At 34.8% G+C, this 15478-nt stretch overlaps 1 protein-coding gene across 2 annotated transcripts in view; it reads left to right on the forward strand.

Annotated features, from left to right (window-relative positions):
- The window catches only part of LOC125056659 (transient receptor potential protein), a 39846-nt gene that overhangs the window by 21005 nt on the left and 3363 nt on the right, over positions 1–15478 (forward strand). For both annotated transcript variants that reach the window (XM_047659901.1, XM_047659902.1), the window contains exons 4-16: positions 527–622; positions 2270–2412; positions 3791–3992; positions 4553–4726; positions 5671–5769; positions 6437–6572; positions 7585–7737; positions 8220–8365; positions 9092–9332; positions 11736–11862; positions 12839–13034; positions 14098–14262; positions 14845–15067. In XM_047659901.1, coding sequence (XP_047515857.1) covers positions 527–622; positions 2270–2412; positions 3791–3992; positions 4553–4726; positions 5671–5769; positions 6437–6572; positions 7585–7737; positions 8220–8365; positions 9092–9332; positions 11736–11862; positions 12839–13034; positions 14098–14262; positions 14845–15067 — 2101 coding nt within the window. The remainder of the gene's footprint in view (positions 1–526; positions 623–2269; positions 2413–3790; positions 3993–4552; positions 4727–5670; positions 5770–6436; positions 6573–7584; positions 7738–8219; positions 8366–9091; positions 9333–11735; positions 11863–12838; positions 13035–14097; positions 14263–14844; positions 15068–15478) is intronic.

The raw sequence follows: 15478 nt of genomic DNA on the forward strand, positions 1-15478 counted from the left end.
TACTAAACATATACCCAAAGGTAGTATACATAATATATTCAAGGAAAAAATCAATAAATTATTAAATACGTAATACCTAATTCGGCTGTGCTGTGTGATGGTGTGAAAGTGAGGGTATGTACGTGAGGGTGTTTTCATGATGCAGGTGATTTTGCGCTATGGATATTCTCAAAACTGCTTTTGCATATTCAGCGACAGCTTAAACAAGTCAAGGCTTAAATAGTGGACTTTGTATGTCCGGGTTGCGCGATACGTGTTGATGTGAGAAATGAGAAACAAAGCATGATTACGTGTCTGCCTTGCGATTCTGTAACTCACTTTTCGAACTCGCACAGCGGTTTTGGCAGCGGCGGTCGCGCTCAAATCAGTTGTGAAGCAGTCATTTTACGATTTGGCATTCTGATAAGTAGGGAGCTTGTAGTTTATTGTTTATCAGAATGCCAAATCGACCGAAAATTCGTTTCGTTAGGAATCTGTTAAGGAATAGTAGAACCTAGGAAGAAGTAATAGAAGAATTGTATTGCAGGATGCACTTTTGCACGCGATCAAGGAGGAGTACGTGGAGGCTGTCGAGATGCTGCTACAGTGGGAGGAGGAGCATCATGTGCCTGGAGAACCTTATGTGAGTATCAGGGGATCCTGGAAGTCCTGAAATATAATCTTTATGTATATAGCCTTACTTCTTATATTAAAAAAAGATTTGTATCTTATGTTTTATCACCGTGCGTTTTTTCACAACATAGTCTATTTTTATATCCAAAATAATAAAATATCGCCAGCCGTGCAAAGCCGGGTGAGTTATAAAAAAATAGATATTTTATTGAGTATATATTTTTTAGAACTCTTTAAAAAATAGCCGCTGTGAAAACCGCTGTGAGAGTTCGAAAATTGAGTTACAGAATCGCAAGGCTGTTAAGGTATCTTGACTAAAACCCCTGATTTAAATCTCTTGCAATCACACAAATGGCTCAACGGAATTCGTTGAAATATATTCACCATTAAAATAAAAGATACTTTTTGTTTGCTTATTAGCTTTGGGAAAATTTTGGTACAACGAATATTTTATCATTACATTTTCATATTTAAAGTTACCTTACTGTAAAAACACTACACAGCTCACAAGATGGCGAAAATAAGCATCCACTGTCTTATCTGTCAATAAGTGCAGAGGTTATTTAAATTTCGAGATTTGTTTAAGCCCTTCTCACGGGTCGGGTTGTCTCTCTCCCTCAAATATGGCGAGGGGGCCGATGGCTGGCCATGCGTCATACTCGTGAACGGGTGCTACTTGTGGTGACTGGTCGTACTTGAATTCGTGTATACGGTATTGTTTGACGTTCATAAGTGTACATTGTGTTACCTATATGAATAAATGATTTTGACTTTTGACTTTCACCGCTGGATTCTGTTTATCTGTCAACACAATGATTAAATAATTTATAAATAATTGCGTTATAAATACATTGTCGAACGCATATATGTCTCTCTTATCATACTCTTAGGCAGAACATATAAGTTAAAGGAGTGAAATAAGACTAAATTAGATTAAATAAGGAATTATGTAACCAAAAAGATAATTCTTTAACGGTCCGTAACAAAATATATGTAAATAATATCAATTTGCGAACGTAAAACATGTCTGGAACAACGTAATGAAGAGACAAAATATTAAATCAACGTGCGAGGTGATATTCGACTCATTAAACGCGGATTTCAGTATCTAAATCAGAGTTCCCCAAACTTTTTTGTGTCGTAGACCCCTTGCCATGTTTTTCCGTTTTGGGTTGACCCCCTACTTACCTGATATTGATTTCCTGTAAATTTCTAACTGTAGTGAAGTTTAGTGTTAAAAACTTAAAGTAAAAACACATGTTAATCTATACATTTATTAATTGAATTTAAATTAAAACTACTCAAAATATTTTTTTTTATCTGATATGTAGGTACTTTTATAAATAATGTATATGTTTTGATATTATAAGATAGTATGATGTAAGTAAATAGGTACAATCAGTGTATGTGTTGAGATCCACTACCGTGGACCCCCATTGTCATTTCATGGACCCCCATATTTTTTTTGCTGACGTAGACCCCTTGTAGGTTGTCATAGACCCCTAGGGGTCGATATAGACCACTTTGGGAATCACTGATCTAAATGAATACATTTAAATTGTGTAGTTAATTTAGTAGCAAAAGCACTTGACCAATTAACAGTACGAGAAAGTATATGAAAAAATTAAAATTTTCTAATTTGCCGATGTCTTTTCAGAGCTGGGAGTCAGTAGACGCATCGTCAGCGACCTTCACATCAGATATTACTCCCCTGATCCTAGCTGCCCATCGGAACCACTATGAAATCCTAAAACTGCTCTTGGATAGAGGCGCCACGCTGCCAGTGCCTCACGACGTCAAGTAGGTACAGAACTCCAATTATTCCTTCTAGAAATAGCCAGAACCTACTGTTTGGTAGTATTGCTCTTTCCCTAATAAAACGGCTTAACTTCTAGTAAGTTAGTTTACTAAGTTTAGAGTTTCTGGGCTAATCACCTTCTTGCCATAAGAACAGTGAATTAATACATGGATAATATGTCTGTTCCATCCTTTTTGGAGCTAATATGAATCAAAGAATCTTGGTCTACTTTTAGAGTTAACAGCAAAATATAATTAATTCATATACGTAACGCAATTTACACTTATGAACGACAGTAGACAAAAAAATTACATTAAAAGCCAGTTCTTAAATGACTACAACGGATGAGGATAACGGCAAGAAACTCTTCGTCACTCTTTTAAATTGTCTACTCTCATTAAGATGTTTTAAGAGCGCGCCTTAGGCTAGCAAAATTCATGATTTTTCTAGTGACTAAAACAAACGTAACTTCTAGCTTAGCGTGAGATGAGACGCACTATACGGTGTTTAGCGGAACAAAATGAAGTTAACGTCAAATACCTTTTACTTAAATAACTCGTAAAATATACAATCTAATATATAAAATTCTCGTGTCGCGGTGTTTGTAGTTAAACTCCTCCGAAACGGCTTGACCGATTCTCATGAAATTTTGTGTGCATATTGGGTATGTCTGAGAATCGGACAACATCTATTTTTCATCCCCCTAAATGTTAAGGGTAGTCAACCCCTAAATTATAATTTTTAGATAAATTTTAAAAAAATGTATTTTTTTATAAATTTATCTTGTATGTATACAACCCCTAATTTTCACCCCTCTACGACATGGCAAAACGACGTTTGCCAGGTCAGCTAGTATTTAATAAAATCGCTAATTCCCCGCGCTGATGTGCTGTAATTCAATTATTTTTTGGCTCCATAAAACTCGACGTTATTGAATTAAAAACGAATTTAGACAGTTAAGAGTTGTTTTCTTTTTTTTGTATCGAAGTATTTTTATTGTATTGTGTTTTCAATTAGAGTCAACCATTAAAATTATAGTGAAGGATCGAAACTTATTTATTGTTTTTAATTCAAGCATTGCATATTTAGATAAAATAAATTCTACGATGAGTTATTTTGGTTAGTGCTCGCCTATAAGAAACAGCAATTATTACACGACATGTTTTGCTTCTAAGACTCTAAATAATTAAAATAAATTAATGTGCAGTCTAGATAAATTGTAGACAACACGTTATTTCTTAAAATTCATTTATTATTCGAAAAGTTCATAACTAAAATAAAAGCTCTCGCCTAAGTAGAGCGGTTTCCCAGAACCTTAAACAACCTTGTACTATGATATTTTTACAAGTTAATAGTAACTTATTTTAAATATACCATCAGGTGCGGTTGCGACGAATGTGTGAAGTCATCGAATGAGGATTCGCTCCGTCACTCGCAGGCCCGCATTAACTCCTACCGGGCTCTCAGTTCTCCATCTCTTATCGCATTATCTTCTGCTGATCCCGTCCTCACTGCCTTTGAACTATCCTGGGAGCTGAACAACCTTAGTCATATGGAGACTGAATTTCGTGTAGAATATAAGGTAAACATTGGTATGATTTCAGTGTAAACAAATTTTAAAGAGATAGTGCTCACGGTATGTTTATATAATGGGCAGCAGACTCACCCGATGTTAAGTGATACCGCCGCTCATGGACACTAATAATGCCAGAAGGCTCGCGACTGTGTTGCCGCCCTTTAAATTTACAGTTTAATAAATAATTTACTAGTTTTTTTAAACTAATTGTTTGGATATAACGTATTTAATAAATAGATGTAAAAAGTGATGTTGAACTTTGTACCAATTTATTAAATAAACCCTAAATATTTTTTGCAGTGAGACATTACACTATACTAAAATTATCATTATATTAAGGAAACGTAACATTTATGAACATATATATATATATAATATATATATAATATATATATAATATATATGTATTCGTATGAGGTCGCAAAGTATTTTTCATATTGCTTGGACAAATTAAAAGAAACAAACAGCCTGGCAATAAAGTCTATATTTATTTATTCATTCTTCTTCTCTTAATTAATATCTTCTTATCTCATATAATGTGGTGACCGTGAATATTTATTTCATAGGCCTTAAGACAACAAGTACAAGAATTTGCCACCTCATTGCTTGACCACACACGTACCTCACACGAATTAGAAATTATGCTGAACTATAATCCTTGGGAGATGGACTGCTGGGAGCCTGGCGAGAGACAGACTTTGGGCAGGCTAAAACTGGCTATTAAATATAAGCAGAAAATGGTATGTATTCATTTCATCTCTCCTCATATAATTTAGTTCTGTAAAAACATATTTATTATTTACTAGCTGGCCTGGCGAACATCGTACCGCCTAACAGTCGATTCTTTATTTTTTTTAAATACTTATTCTGCTATTCGGGACACCGGTCTAGCTAAGATAAAAAAAAGAAAGTTGATAAGACAACAAATACATTATGTCAAAAAATAAAAATTTACCTTCCCGGAACCCCTCCACTAACAATTGAACTTTATGATATGGTATTAAAGTTCAAATTGACTTTTAAGTATTATTACGAATATTATTTATGGGAATATAGAAAAGTGTTGTTTTTAGACTTTTTCAGTCAATTTTTTTAATTTTTCTCTCCGTAAGAACCATCCTCGTACTTCAAAGAATATTATAAAAAAAGAATTGGCCAAATCGGTGAAGCCGTTTTCATGTTATGTCGTGACAACGGAAAACGGGTTTCATTTTTATATACATATATAGATTTATAAAATCTAAAACAAGGTGTATGCATAAAATTAAAAAAAATATGACATCACGAATTTTACACACACATACACACATTAATTATATTAGAACAAGCTAACAATATAATTAAAACAAATTGAAATAGTTGGGTCCCTATGGCAGTGTACCTTCAACGCTGGCAGCATTTCCTCGCTGTATTGCGATACTTATTCAACTTTTTAGTTTTTATTGAAAATAATGTATACTAAAATAAATTGAGTAGCGTTGATCAAGGTGTGCGTTCGAATTTTAAAAGACTTTGAAATGACTTAAAAAACGGCGGTGTCAGACACCAAAGGCTGATCACCTACTTGCCTATAAAGAAAATGATAACATAAAAATATCTGAAACCAAGGCGTTCAATTCCGATTTTATGAATACTTGGCAATCACATAATATAGCATTGTATATATTACATATATTATTTATAGTTCGTGGCACATCCTAACGTACAACAGCTACTCGGTGCTATTTGGTATGAAGGTCTTCCAGGTTTTAAAAGAAAAAACATCGTCGGACAATGTGTTCAGGTAAATTAAACGCATATTAATTACGTAGATAAATTCATATATTTTTAGCTTTATTAATAAGTAAACTTTCTTTTGTTATTATATTAAAGTTTCAAGTTAAGTGTTTACCGCCGCCCATGGAAATGTGCAAGAAGTTTGCAAGTGCTTTAAGGTTTAAAGTATTGAAGCTCTTTTCTTAATCCCCAAGTCGGTTCGGAAATACCTGACAGGTGCTTCCAAAAAGGGGTAGTGCATGGCAAGAAGTGTCTTGCACCAGACGTCCAGGTGCAACGGCTGGAATCACAAACAGTCACGTCTTTGATTTACTTTCCATAGTTTCACTAGCTGACCCAGCAAACGTCGTTTTGCCATGTATATCATTTATAATAAAAAAATAGGGGTTGATCGTAGAGGGGTGAAAGTTAGGGGTTGTATGTATTTTTTTTGCTGTATCATAAAAAAATAGAAATTTAAAATTTTGTCTAAAAAATAAAAAATAAAATTTAGGGGTGGACTACCCCTAACATTTAGGGGGATGAAAAATAGATGTTGGCCGATTCTCATAGATACCGGATAAGCACAAAATTTTTTATCAAAATCGGTCAAGCCGTTTCGGAGGAGTATGGCAACGAAAACTGTGACACGAGAATTTTATATATTAGATTTACGAACTATTAATAATTTACAGGTGGCAAAACTTGGTGCTATGTTCCCAATATACTGTTCAATATACATGATGTCCCCCGAATCGGAATACGGTCAATTTATGAAGAAGCCATTCGTCAAATTCATTTGTCACAGTTCATCATACATGTTGTTTTTATGTGAGTACAAATTTGATACCACTTGAATATTACGAACGTATTTTTATTTTTAAATAATTATTAATATTAATCTTTTTCTCTCATATATCAATAACTATATATATATATATATATATATATAGTGTCCTGGGTGATCAAATATAATAACTTCCCAATATTATGACGAAAATACGCCGCCCACGCTCTACATAACAACTTTTGTAAACTAACCAGCAACCAAATCTAATGGGTGCTATATATTATATGTCCCAGCCAACTAACTTAATTTGCCGTTCAATTAACAGCCTGGCCTTTTAACTAAACGACGCCGTTTAACTAGCGGCCTATAAGATGTTCAGCCAGTTGATCAAACAGCTTGGCAAATGACTTCAATCGATGACGCTTTATTACTTGCGTAGCCTGTTGACTGTTAATTTAAATTTAATTCCACTTTCTTCCGCCCACAAACTCGAAACGAAACTCTTCAAACTGTCAATATGGCGTCAGCAAACCACAACTTTGATGGTGTTTTCCAAAGTTTCATGAAAAGCAACTAGTACAATGGTTAAGTGTAGTGACAATAATAATGTGAATTTGACTCAAGCATTTTAATATATGTTTATCTCTTTTATTTCTGCCAAACAATGACTCTATCGTACGAATGGGCTAAGCATTAGCCAGCCAGTTTATTAAATGTTGTTACAAACGCTACGGCTGAATATCTTTGAGGTCGCTAGTTAAACAGCGCCGTTTAGTTAAAAGGCTAGGCTGTTAATTGAACGGCTAATTACGTTAGTTTGCCGCGACATATATACTAATATATAATTATAGATAAATGACTCAAGTACAAGCGTCTTTCCTCCAACTTAGATTTTAATTTAATTATATATAAAAACATACGCACGCACCTGATAAATTGTGAGAGCGCGGAGTTGAAAATCAGTGTACACTTCGTATGGTGAAACAAAAAGTTCACATACAAAAGTAGGTATGTATAACCTTAAAATATCCAAAGACTAAAATTTATTTTCAGCTCTACTATCGTTGGCATCTCAAAGAGCGGAATTTCTCGTTTTGGAATATTCAGGAATATCGTGGCTGCAAGAGTTGGTGGAGTATTGGAAAGCTCACGAAAGAGGATCTCTACCTGGTCTAATAGAATTCTGCGTCATCGTCTACATAGCAAGTAAATTGTAGTATAATAATCTAATAGACATAAAATCGTAATCGATTTTTTATATAATAGACTTATTTAAACGAAATAAATCAGTGGCGCTACAACCTTTTTAGTTCTGTATCTGTTTCATGATCATTTGTCAATCTAATAGGCAAGTAGGTGATCAGCCTCCTGTGCTGTCGACGCTGTCGACTTTTTGGGTCTAAGGCAAGCCGGTTTCCTCACGATGGTTTCCTTCCCCATTCGAGCGAATCTTAAATGCGAACATAGAAAGAAAGTCCGTTGGTGCACAGCCGGGAATCGAACTCACAGCATTAGAGTCGCATGCTGAAACCACTAACACACACTGCTACAATAGACTTATTGACGTATTTTTAATTTTTTATAAGAATTCTAGTCAATACAAATATTTTAATTTAAAAATATCGTAGAGAAAGCTGCGTCCAGTATAAACAGTGTAAACATTCTTTTTTCTTTTTTTTTCTAAAAAGGTTTAATATGGGGTGAGATCCGGTCTCTATGGAACGGCGGTATATTGGAGTACATAAGCGATCTTTGGAATATGGTGGACTTCATCACGAACATGTTTTACATTGCTTGGATCTGTCTGCGTTTCTCTTCGTGGTACATTGTACAAGTGAGTATTATGTAATTAGTACTTTTTGTTGTACTTTAATGATGGCTTTGAATTGTAATATTGTAAATATTAAGTAGAAGTTAGGAGATGCTGAAAGAAAGCTGAGATCAGATAACGAGCTGGTTTTGGTTTCTAGTTCTCTATCTGTTTAAGAACATGGATTTTTTGGTACAGAATAATATAATAAAATCATAATATGTCACATTAGCAAACCGCGGTGATTTATATAATGTAACCATAGCAATCTAGTTTAGGAACGTGACAAATGCATATAAAAGTAGTGTTTCAACTTGCTTGTTTTGCTACCGTCTAATAACTGACTGAGTAATCCATTTATTAGCCGCAGTAGCAAATACCTCAACGTTCTCCCGCCATATACGTTGTTTGTTATAATCTACCAGGCTGGATTGTTGTTTTCTTGCAGTGCGGTGGTAATTTAATAATTAACAATAATTTTTATAATTTAATTTACCTAACCTAGCCTACTAATATAATATTTAGGACAATTTCAACTAACACAATAAAAACTATGAACATTGTGTCATAAAACTTGGCGATTAAAAAGAGTGGTGGAGAGTTTATTGCCAGTTCTTCTCGTCCGTTCTACGACCTTGAGAACTGGCAGTAAATGAAAATTAGAAGCATTTAATATGTATTTCTTTATTTACGTTCATAAGTGTACACTGTGTTACCTACTGTGTCTATATCAAAATGACCTTTCAACAGCGCGACTACAAAAGTGGCAAGGACCCGTGGTACCCTCGAGAGCGTTGGGACTCTTTTGACCCGATGCTCCTCTCCGAAGGTGCTTTTGCAGCCGGCATGATATTCTCCTTTCTGAAACTGGTCCACATCTTCTCTATCAACCCTCATCTTGGTCCCCTCCAGGTCTCCCTCGGCAGAATGATATTGGATATTATGAAGTTCTTCTTCGTTTATATGTTGGTGCTGTTCGCTTTTGGATGTGGTAAGATTATTAATTACGAAAAGTTGACCATTCACAAAAGAGCGCATCTTTACTTAAATTTTTTATATTTTAACACACATATAGCATAGTGAGAAAATCAGTTTAAGCACTCTTTATGAAGAGATCTCTTACGTCTCTTTCTGTCCTCTATTGAAAAGAAACAGATGATAAATCTTGGAAAACATGAAACAATGCCTCTAAAACTAAAAAAAAATAGAATTTTTTATTCAACATAATAACTGAGAGTTTAAGTACACATTACAACTGCTACCTATATATTTATATATATATATATATATATAACATATACAGTGTTGGCCTAGGCGTGCGACTCTCATCCCTGAGGTCGTAGATTCGATCCCCGGAATGGACTTTCTTTCTGTGCGCATTTAACATTCGCTCGAACGGTGAAGGAGAACATCGTGAGGAAACCGGCTTGCCAACCCAAAAAGTCACGGCATGGTCAGGCAGGCTGATGGCACTGTGCTATTAGAATGATCATGAAACAGATTTAGAAATCTGAGGCCCAGACCTAAAAACTTAAATTATAGATATCGCATTTGCCTTTAATTTAAAGATTCGCTACGGTATAACTATCTATCAAATGTTTAGTTTTATAGTGAAAGGTCATAGTTTCAGGTAAAAGGTATATTTATCTCAATATTGTCACAGAATACAATTTATAGAGCCACAATGGGGCATAAATTCATATTGCGTACAAATACGACTTCGTTTTATCATATAATTTATTACTTGCTTGTAACTATAAAGTACTACATAACTTTGTATTGAATGTATTCGAATAGTGGCAATACATAGTAACTGATTTTTATTATTAGCTTTGGGAAATGTTACGTCTTATTTACGCGCGCACCAGCTATATCGTTTATTGTTCATGGACAAAATGCTTTCGTATTAAAATCAAGATATTTATTTTACGGAAACGCAAGGAAATTATAAAAAAAATGTGTGGCACTCGGGGACTGCCGCGGTAAAGCTATTGCATAGCATTTTTTATCAACTTATGCAATTATAATTATTTATAATTTTTTAATTATGCAGTATTTTTATTCTTTGATATTAATTCTATAATCTACCACTCTACCAGACTCAGACTAACACGCCTATATAGTCTGTCTCACTCTAACGCGTACCGGCTGCACCCGATGTGAGACGTCACGTTACGTCATCGACCATCGTGTGTTAGGTTATTTTGTTACGGAATTTCTGGATTCGGTTTCCACGCTCAAGGCCCGCGATAGAAGCTATGCAATGGCTTAAAAATTATGTTCTAGTCTTGTATAACAAATTTGTAGGCTGGAAAAGTATTTAGTCACACAGGGATGTCGCTAGTATAAACTAATGACAATATTTGTTTTTAAATTAATATATTATACCACAAAGAACGATTCTTACATACTTATACATACTTTTTTAACAGTAAGCGAGCCCTGAGTACATACCTTAATATATTCTTGACTATATAGCGAAAAAAGGCGCACTATTTTCAGTGGTATCAGGGATAAGGACAGAAGTATAGGAACAATGAAAAGAGAGACAGGAAGGAGAGAGATTAGACTGATATCAAATACTTCTTTTTCATCACAGACTATATTTTACCATAAGCAACAATCAATATCAGAAAACAATTTTAAATGCATTTAAACTAGCGTTATATGAAAACTACAGTGAACAAAGATATGTAATCAAATATATCAATAAATTATGGATCACCCTCAATAAAATTTATAAAATAATCATATCAATTTTAATACTCGTATTATAGATTATAGTTTGATATGTCGCATTGTCACCCCCGATTGTAAGCCCCATGATAAACAATATCATATCAGATATTTAATAGTTATGAAGTGAACCTTCTTTAGGCGCATGAGCGCGTCACGGAGATGTGCAGCGTTTTGTCGAAGAAAAGGGAGAGAGCGATTGAGACCGATTGAGAGAGAGAGTGAGAAGGGCGAATTACCTTATAGAAATCTTATTTTTAAAATTAAAATTTCGTAAAGAGAATTTATGAAATTTATTTATATATTTTTTTAGTATTTCATGTTTTATGCAAAATAATTTATTGAAATCTCAAACGACGAATTGTAAATTAAAATGCCACGTGTTATTATTATCGAGGAAAGAAATTTAAAAAAATATAATTTGTATGAATTTTCGACACTTAATATTTTAATGACAATTAAATTAATTAAATTCCTAACATATCTTCCTTTTTCCCTCCCTCTAAGTCTCGGAAATCTAAAGTTTTAGATTTGTGTTTGAACAAGACTTAAAAATTAATTTGCCAAAGAAGTTTCACTTTTGACATGAATACTTTGTACGCACGCATTTTTTTTTATATTCAAACCACGACATTCGAAATTAGTTATTAATATGCAGGTCTGAACCAGCTGATGTGGTACTACGCGGAGTTGGAAAAAAACAAATGCTATCATTTGCCGAATGGAGATCTTCCCGACTTCGATAATCAAGAAAGGGCCTGTACCATTTGGAGACGTTACGCTAAGTGAGATATATTCACGTTACTTGATTTATTGAAATAAATTGCCGGTTAACTAGTTAACTTTTAAAAATAAACGTTGCGCCTACTGTATGCTGTCTCACACTATCGACATCGTCATATGTTCGTAGACATACACACATACACAGTATATTGTGTATCTTAAATTTTATTTTTCGACATTATCGCATTAGCTTAGTACCTACTGCCGTGCGATTCTGTAACTCACTTTTCGAACTCTCACAGCGGCGGTCGCGCTCAAATCAGTCATGAAGCAGTCATTTTATGATTCGGCATTCTGATAAGGAGGGAGGTTGTAGTTTATCGTTTATCAGAATGCCAAATGTAAAATGACCGCTTTACGACTGATTTGAGCGCGACCGCCGCTGTGAAAACCGCTTTGTGAGTTCGAAAAGTGAGTTACAGAATCGCAAGGCTGTAAGGGTAGTGTATGTATTTTTGTGAATCAATAAATTTTGTTTACAGGGTAGTTAGTACAAATAATATAATAATAACCATTTTGCTCGAATATGGTTTAGGTAAAATATACGGTGATACAATTTTAATATGTTCACATATAGCCAGTCATAATGGCGTGTAGATTTGTATTTTTTTAAGCACAAATTTATCTCTCGTCCTCTTTATAGTGCCATCGTCTTTCGATCATCATTGCTACTTGACTTTTAGATGCCGCACTCCTGACTTGGTGTTTTGACCAAAGCTAATACTTGACGTGCGTCTTCAGCCAGGTCTCTTCTACATGCCTTGCCTTGAATAATTAATTGAAGGACCTCAAGGAAAAAATAACAAGACGAAGTGTTAACCTCTTCTTTTGCTTCTTTAATGATTAAACTTTCACACAACAATTGTTGCTAATTTAATCTGAGATTCCCGGTAGTGTTAGTATTTCAAGGATGGATGATTTCGTCAGTGTTGAAGATTCAAATCATTTTTAAAGTTACTAAAAATATGTTTTTTACAGTTTATTCGAAACATCCCAATCTCTCTTCTGGGCGTCCTTTGGTCTTGTGGATCTGACCTGCTTCGAGTTGACTGGCATCAAAAGCTTCACTCGGTTCTGGGCGCTTCTCACATTCGGTTCCTACTCCGTTATCAACATCATTGTACTGCTTAACATGCTCATCGCTATGATGTCGAACTCTTATCAAATTATTTCCGTAAGTATCTGCCGTATTTATTGAATTTAATGTATCAGCACAAAATTAATTAAATGGACAAACAATATCTGGGTTATACCATTACCAGGCCTTTCTCAAAACAGTTCGGGTCATTTTCGACCCCCTATAACTTCTAACTAATAACACAGTATATTTTAATTTAATTCAATTGAAAACAGTATTTTAAGAATTATAACAAGTCAAATTTCTTAATTTTGTCACTCACTAATTTCGCTAAGTTATGACTTACATCGAATGGAAGTAGTAGTACTTAAAAGGCCAGCAACGCACTTGCGAGCTCACTGGCCATCACTTAATATTAGATGTGCCTGTAATATGATGTTCTTTAAAAAAGTCGTATGCTTTTCAAAGGTATGTAGTCGGTGGTTATATATCGGTGGTATAGAGGTTTTGATACAGCGATCATAATATTATGTTAGAATTGATTGTCATGTATCTTGTTGTTTAGATAATACCTTAGTAAAACATTTTAGTATCATTATTTCCTTATGGTACATCATATAAAATTATATTTGCCTATAATCGAACAAAGTCATAAAATTGATGTTCTTGATTCTAATAATACACATATTACGAGGCTATTTTTCTCATACACATTCAATAATGATGCAATTTATCGTTGTATATATTTATCGTAAGACTCCACTGGTACTGTGAAACGGAATACTAATTTTATATAAATCGACATTTACAGTGACCACGGTTACTTAAAGCCCTCGAATTGGAGTTATAATATAGTCAATTAACTTGTATATGCCTTAGATATAGATCCTTCTTCTTTTTATTCCTCTTCTTTACTGTAGGTTGGCTGTCAGTCTCTTGCTGCATTTGGCACAAGTAAAGCGTCTCTTGTTCTGTACCAGATTCAGCAACTCTTCCGCAATCCACTCCCTTACGAAATAAAGCCATGATTTTTTCCTTCCACCAACACGCCGTTTACCTTGGATTTTGATGATTGATTGAATGAGGTGGTTGCGCCATCCACACGTGGCCCAGGTACGCAAGATATAGATCCTAACGAAATATATATTTCCCTTTGTAGGAAAGATCAGATATTGAATGGAAATTCGCTCGCAGTAACCTCTGGATGTCGTACTTTGAAGATGGAGACACGGTGCCTCCACCATTCAACATCATCCCCACGCCGAAGCACGTCACAGGCTGGATTAATAAAATATGTAATGAACGGGAAAGGGGCTCGGTTATTGTAAGTACAATGAGTAATTTGAATAATTTTTTTGTTTTTTTGAAATTGGTGGTAATAAGGATATTATGCGACCAAATTAAGACGGCTTAATCGCCGGGGCGTAGCTAATTGACATATGCCAATGATATTTAAACATTGTCTTATTATCTTAAGGAATGTTCTGTCAATTATATTTATTTTTAAAGTCTTACGAGAGATATAAGGACGAAATATTGAAAAGTTATTTTAAGCTTACAATAATAATTACTAACACTTATTTATTTAGCGCAGTGTTGATCTAGTGGCTTTAGCGAGCGACTCTCTTCCCTGAGGTTATAGGTTCGATCCCCGGCTGTGCACCAATGAACTTTCAGTCTAATAGTCACATTTAACATTCGCTCGAACGGTGAAGGAAACCGGCTTGCCTGACCAGTGTTTCCCAACGTGGGGCCGCTAGTCAAACGGCGCTGTTAAGTTAAGAGGCTAGGTTGTTAATTGTACGGCTAATTAAATTAATATGAAAGCGTAAAATTCAGAGTCCGACCGCTATATATGAATCTCGTGAATCAAAATTAAATCATTAAATAATACTTACTTACTTAGAATAAATCTCGCGAAAAAGCACGGCTACAACACGAATCTGTCATGCGTGTGTTGGTCCGTCGGTATGTTACGGCTGAACAGCGGGCGAGAGATGAAGTCGGTGTTACTGAAGACGATGTGATGGAGATACGACAGGATATATCGACATTGCGGTTTGAATTGATTGATATACTTGCAAATAATGGCATGAAGACACCGAGGATTAATATGAATGAGACCACAAGTGAGTGAGATAACAATATTACATAAATGTACAATTTAATTTTGATTAAATATATGAATTGACTAAAATTAATTACAATTTTATGTTCGTAAATTTATCTTGCCTAACATAGCTCTGTGCAGTGTTGGCCTAGTGGCTTCAGCGTCTGACTCTCATCTCTGAGGCCGTAGGTTCGAGTCCGGCTGTGCACCAATGGATTTTCTTTCGATTCATTTAACATTCACTCGAGGAAAAACATCGTGAGGAAACCGGCTTGCCTTAGACCCAAAAAGTATACGGCGTGCGACAGGCACAGAAGACTGACCTCCTTGCCTATTAGATTGACAAAATCTTGAAACAGATACAGAAATCTGAGGCCCAGACCTAAAAATGTTGTTATTTGCCATTGATTTTTTTATTTTACGTGGCTCA

Source organism: Pieris napi, chromosome 15, assembly GCF_905475465.1.
Source record: "Pieris napi chromosome 15, ilPieNapi1.2, whole genome shotgun sequence".
NCBI classification, from domain to species: domain Eukaryota; kingdom Metazoa; phylum Arthropoda; class Insecta; order Lepidoptera; family Pieridae; genus Pieris; species Pieris napi.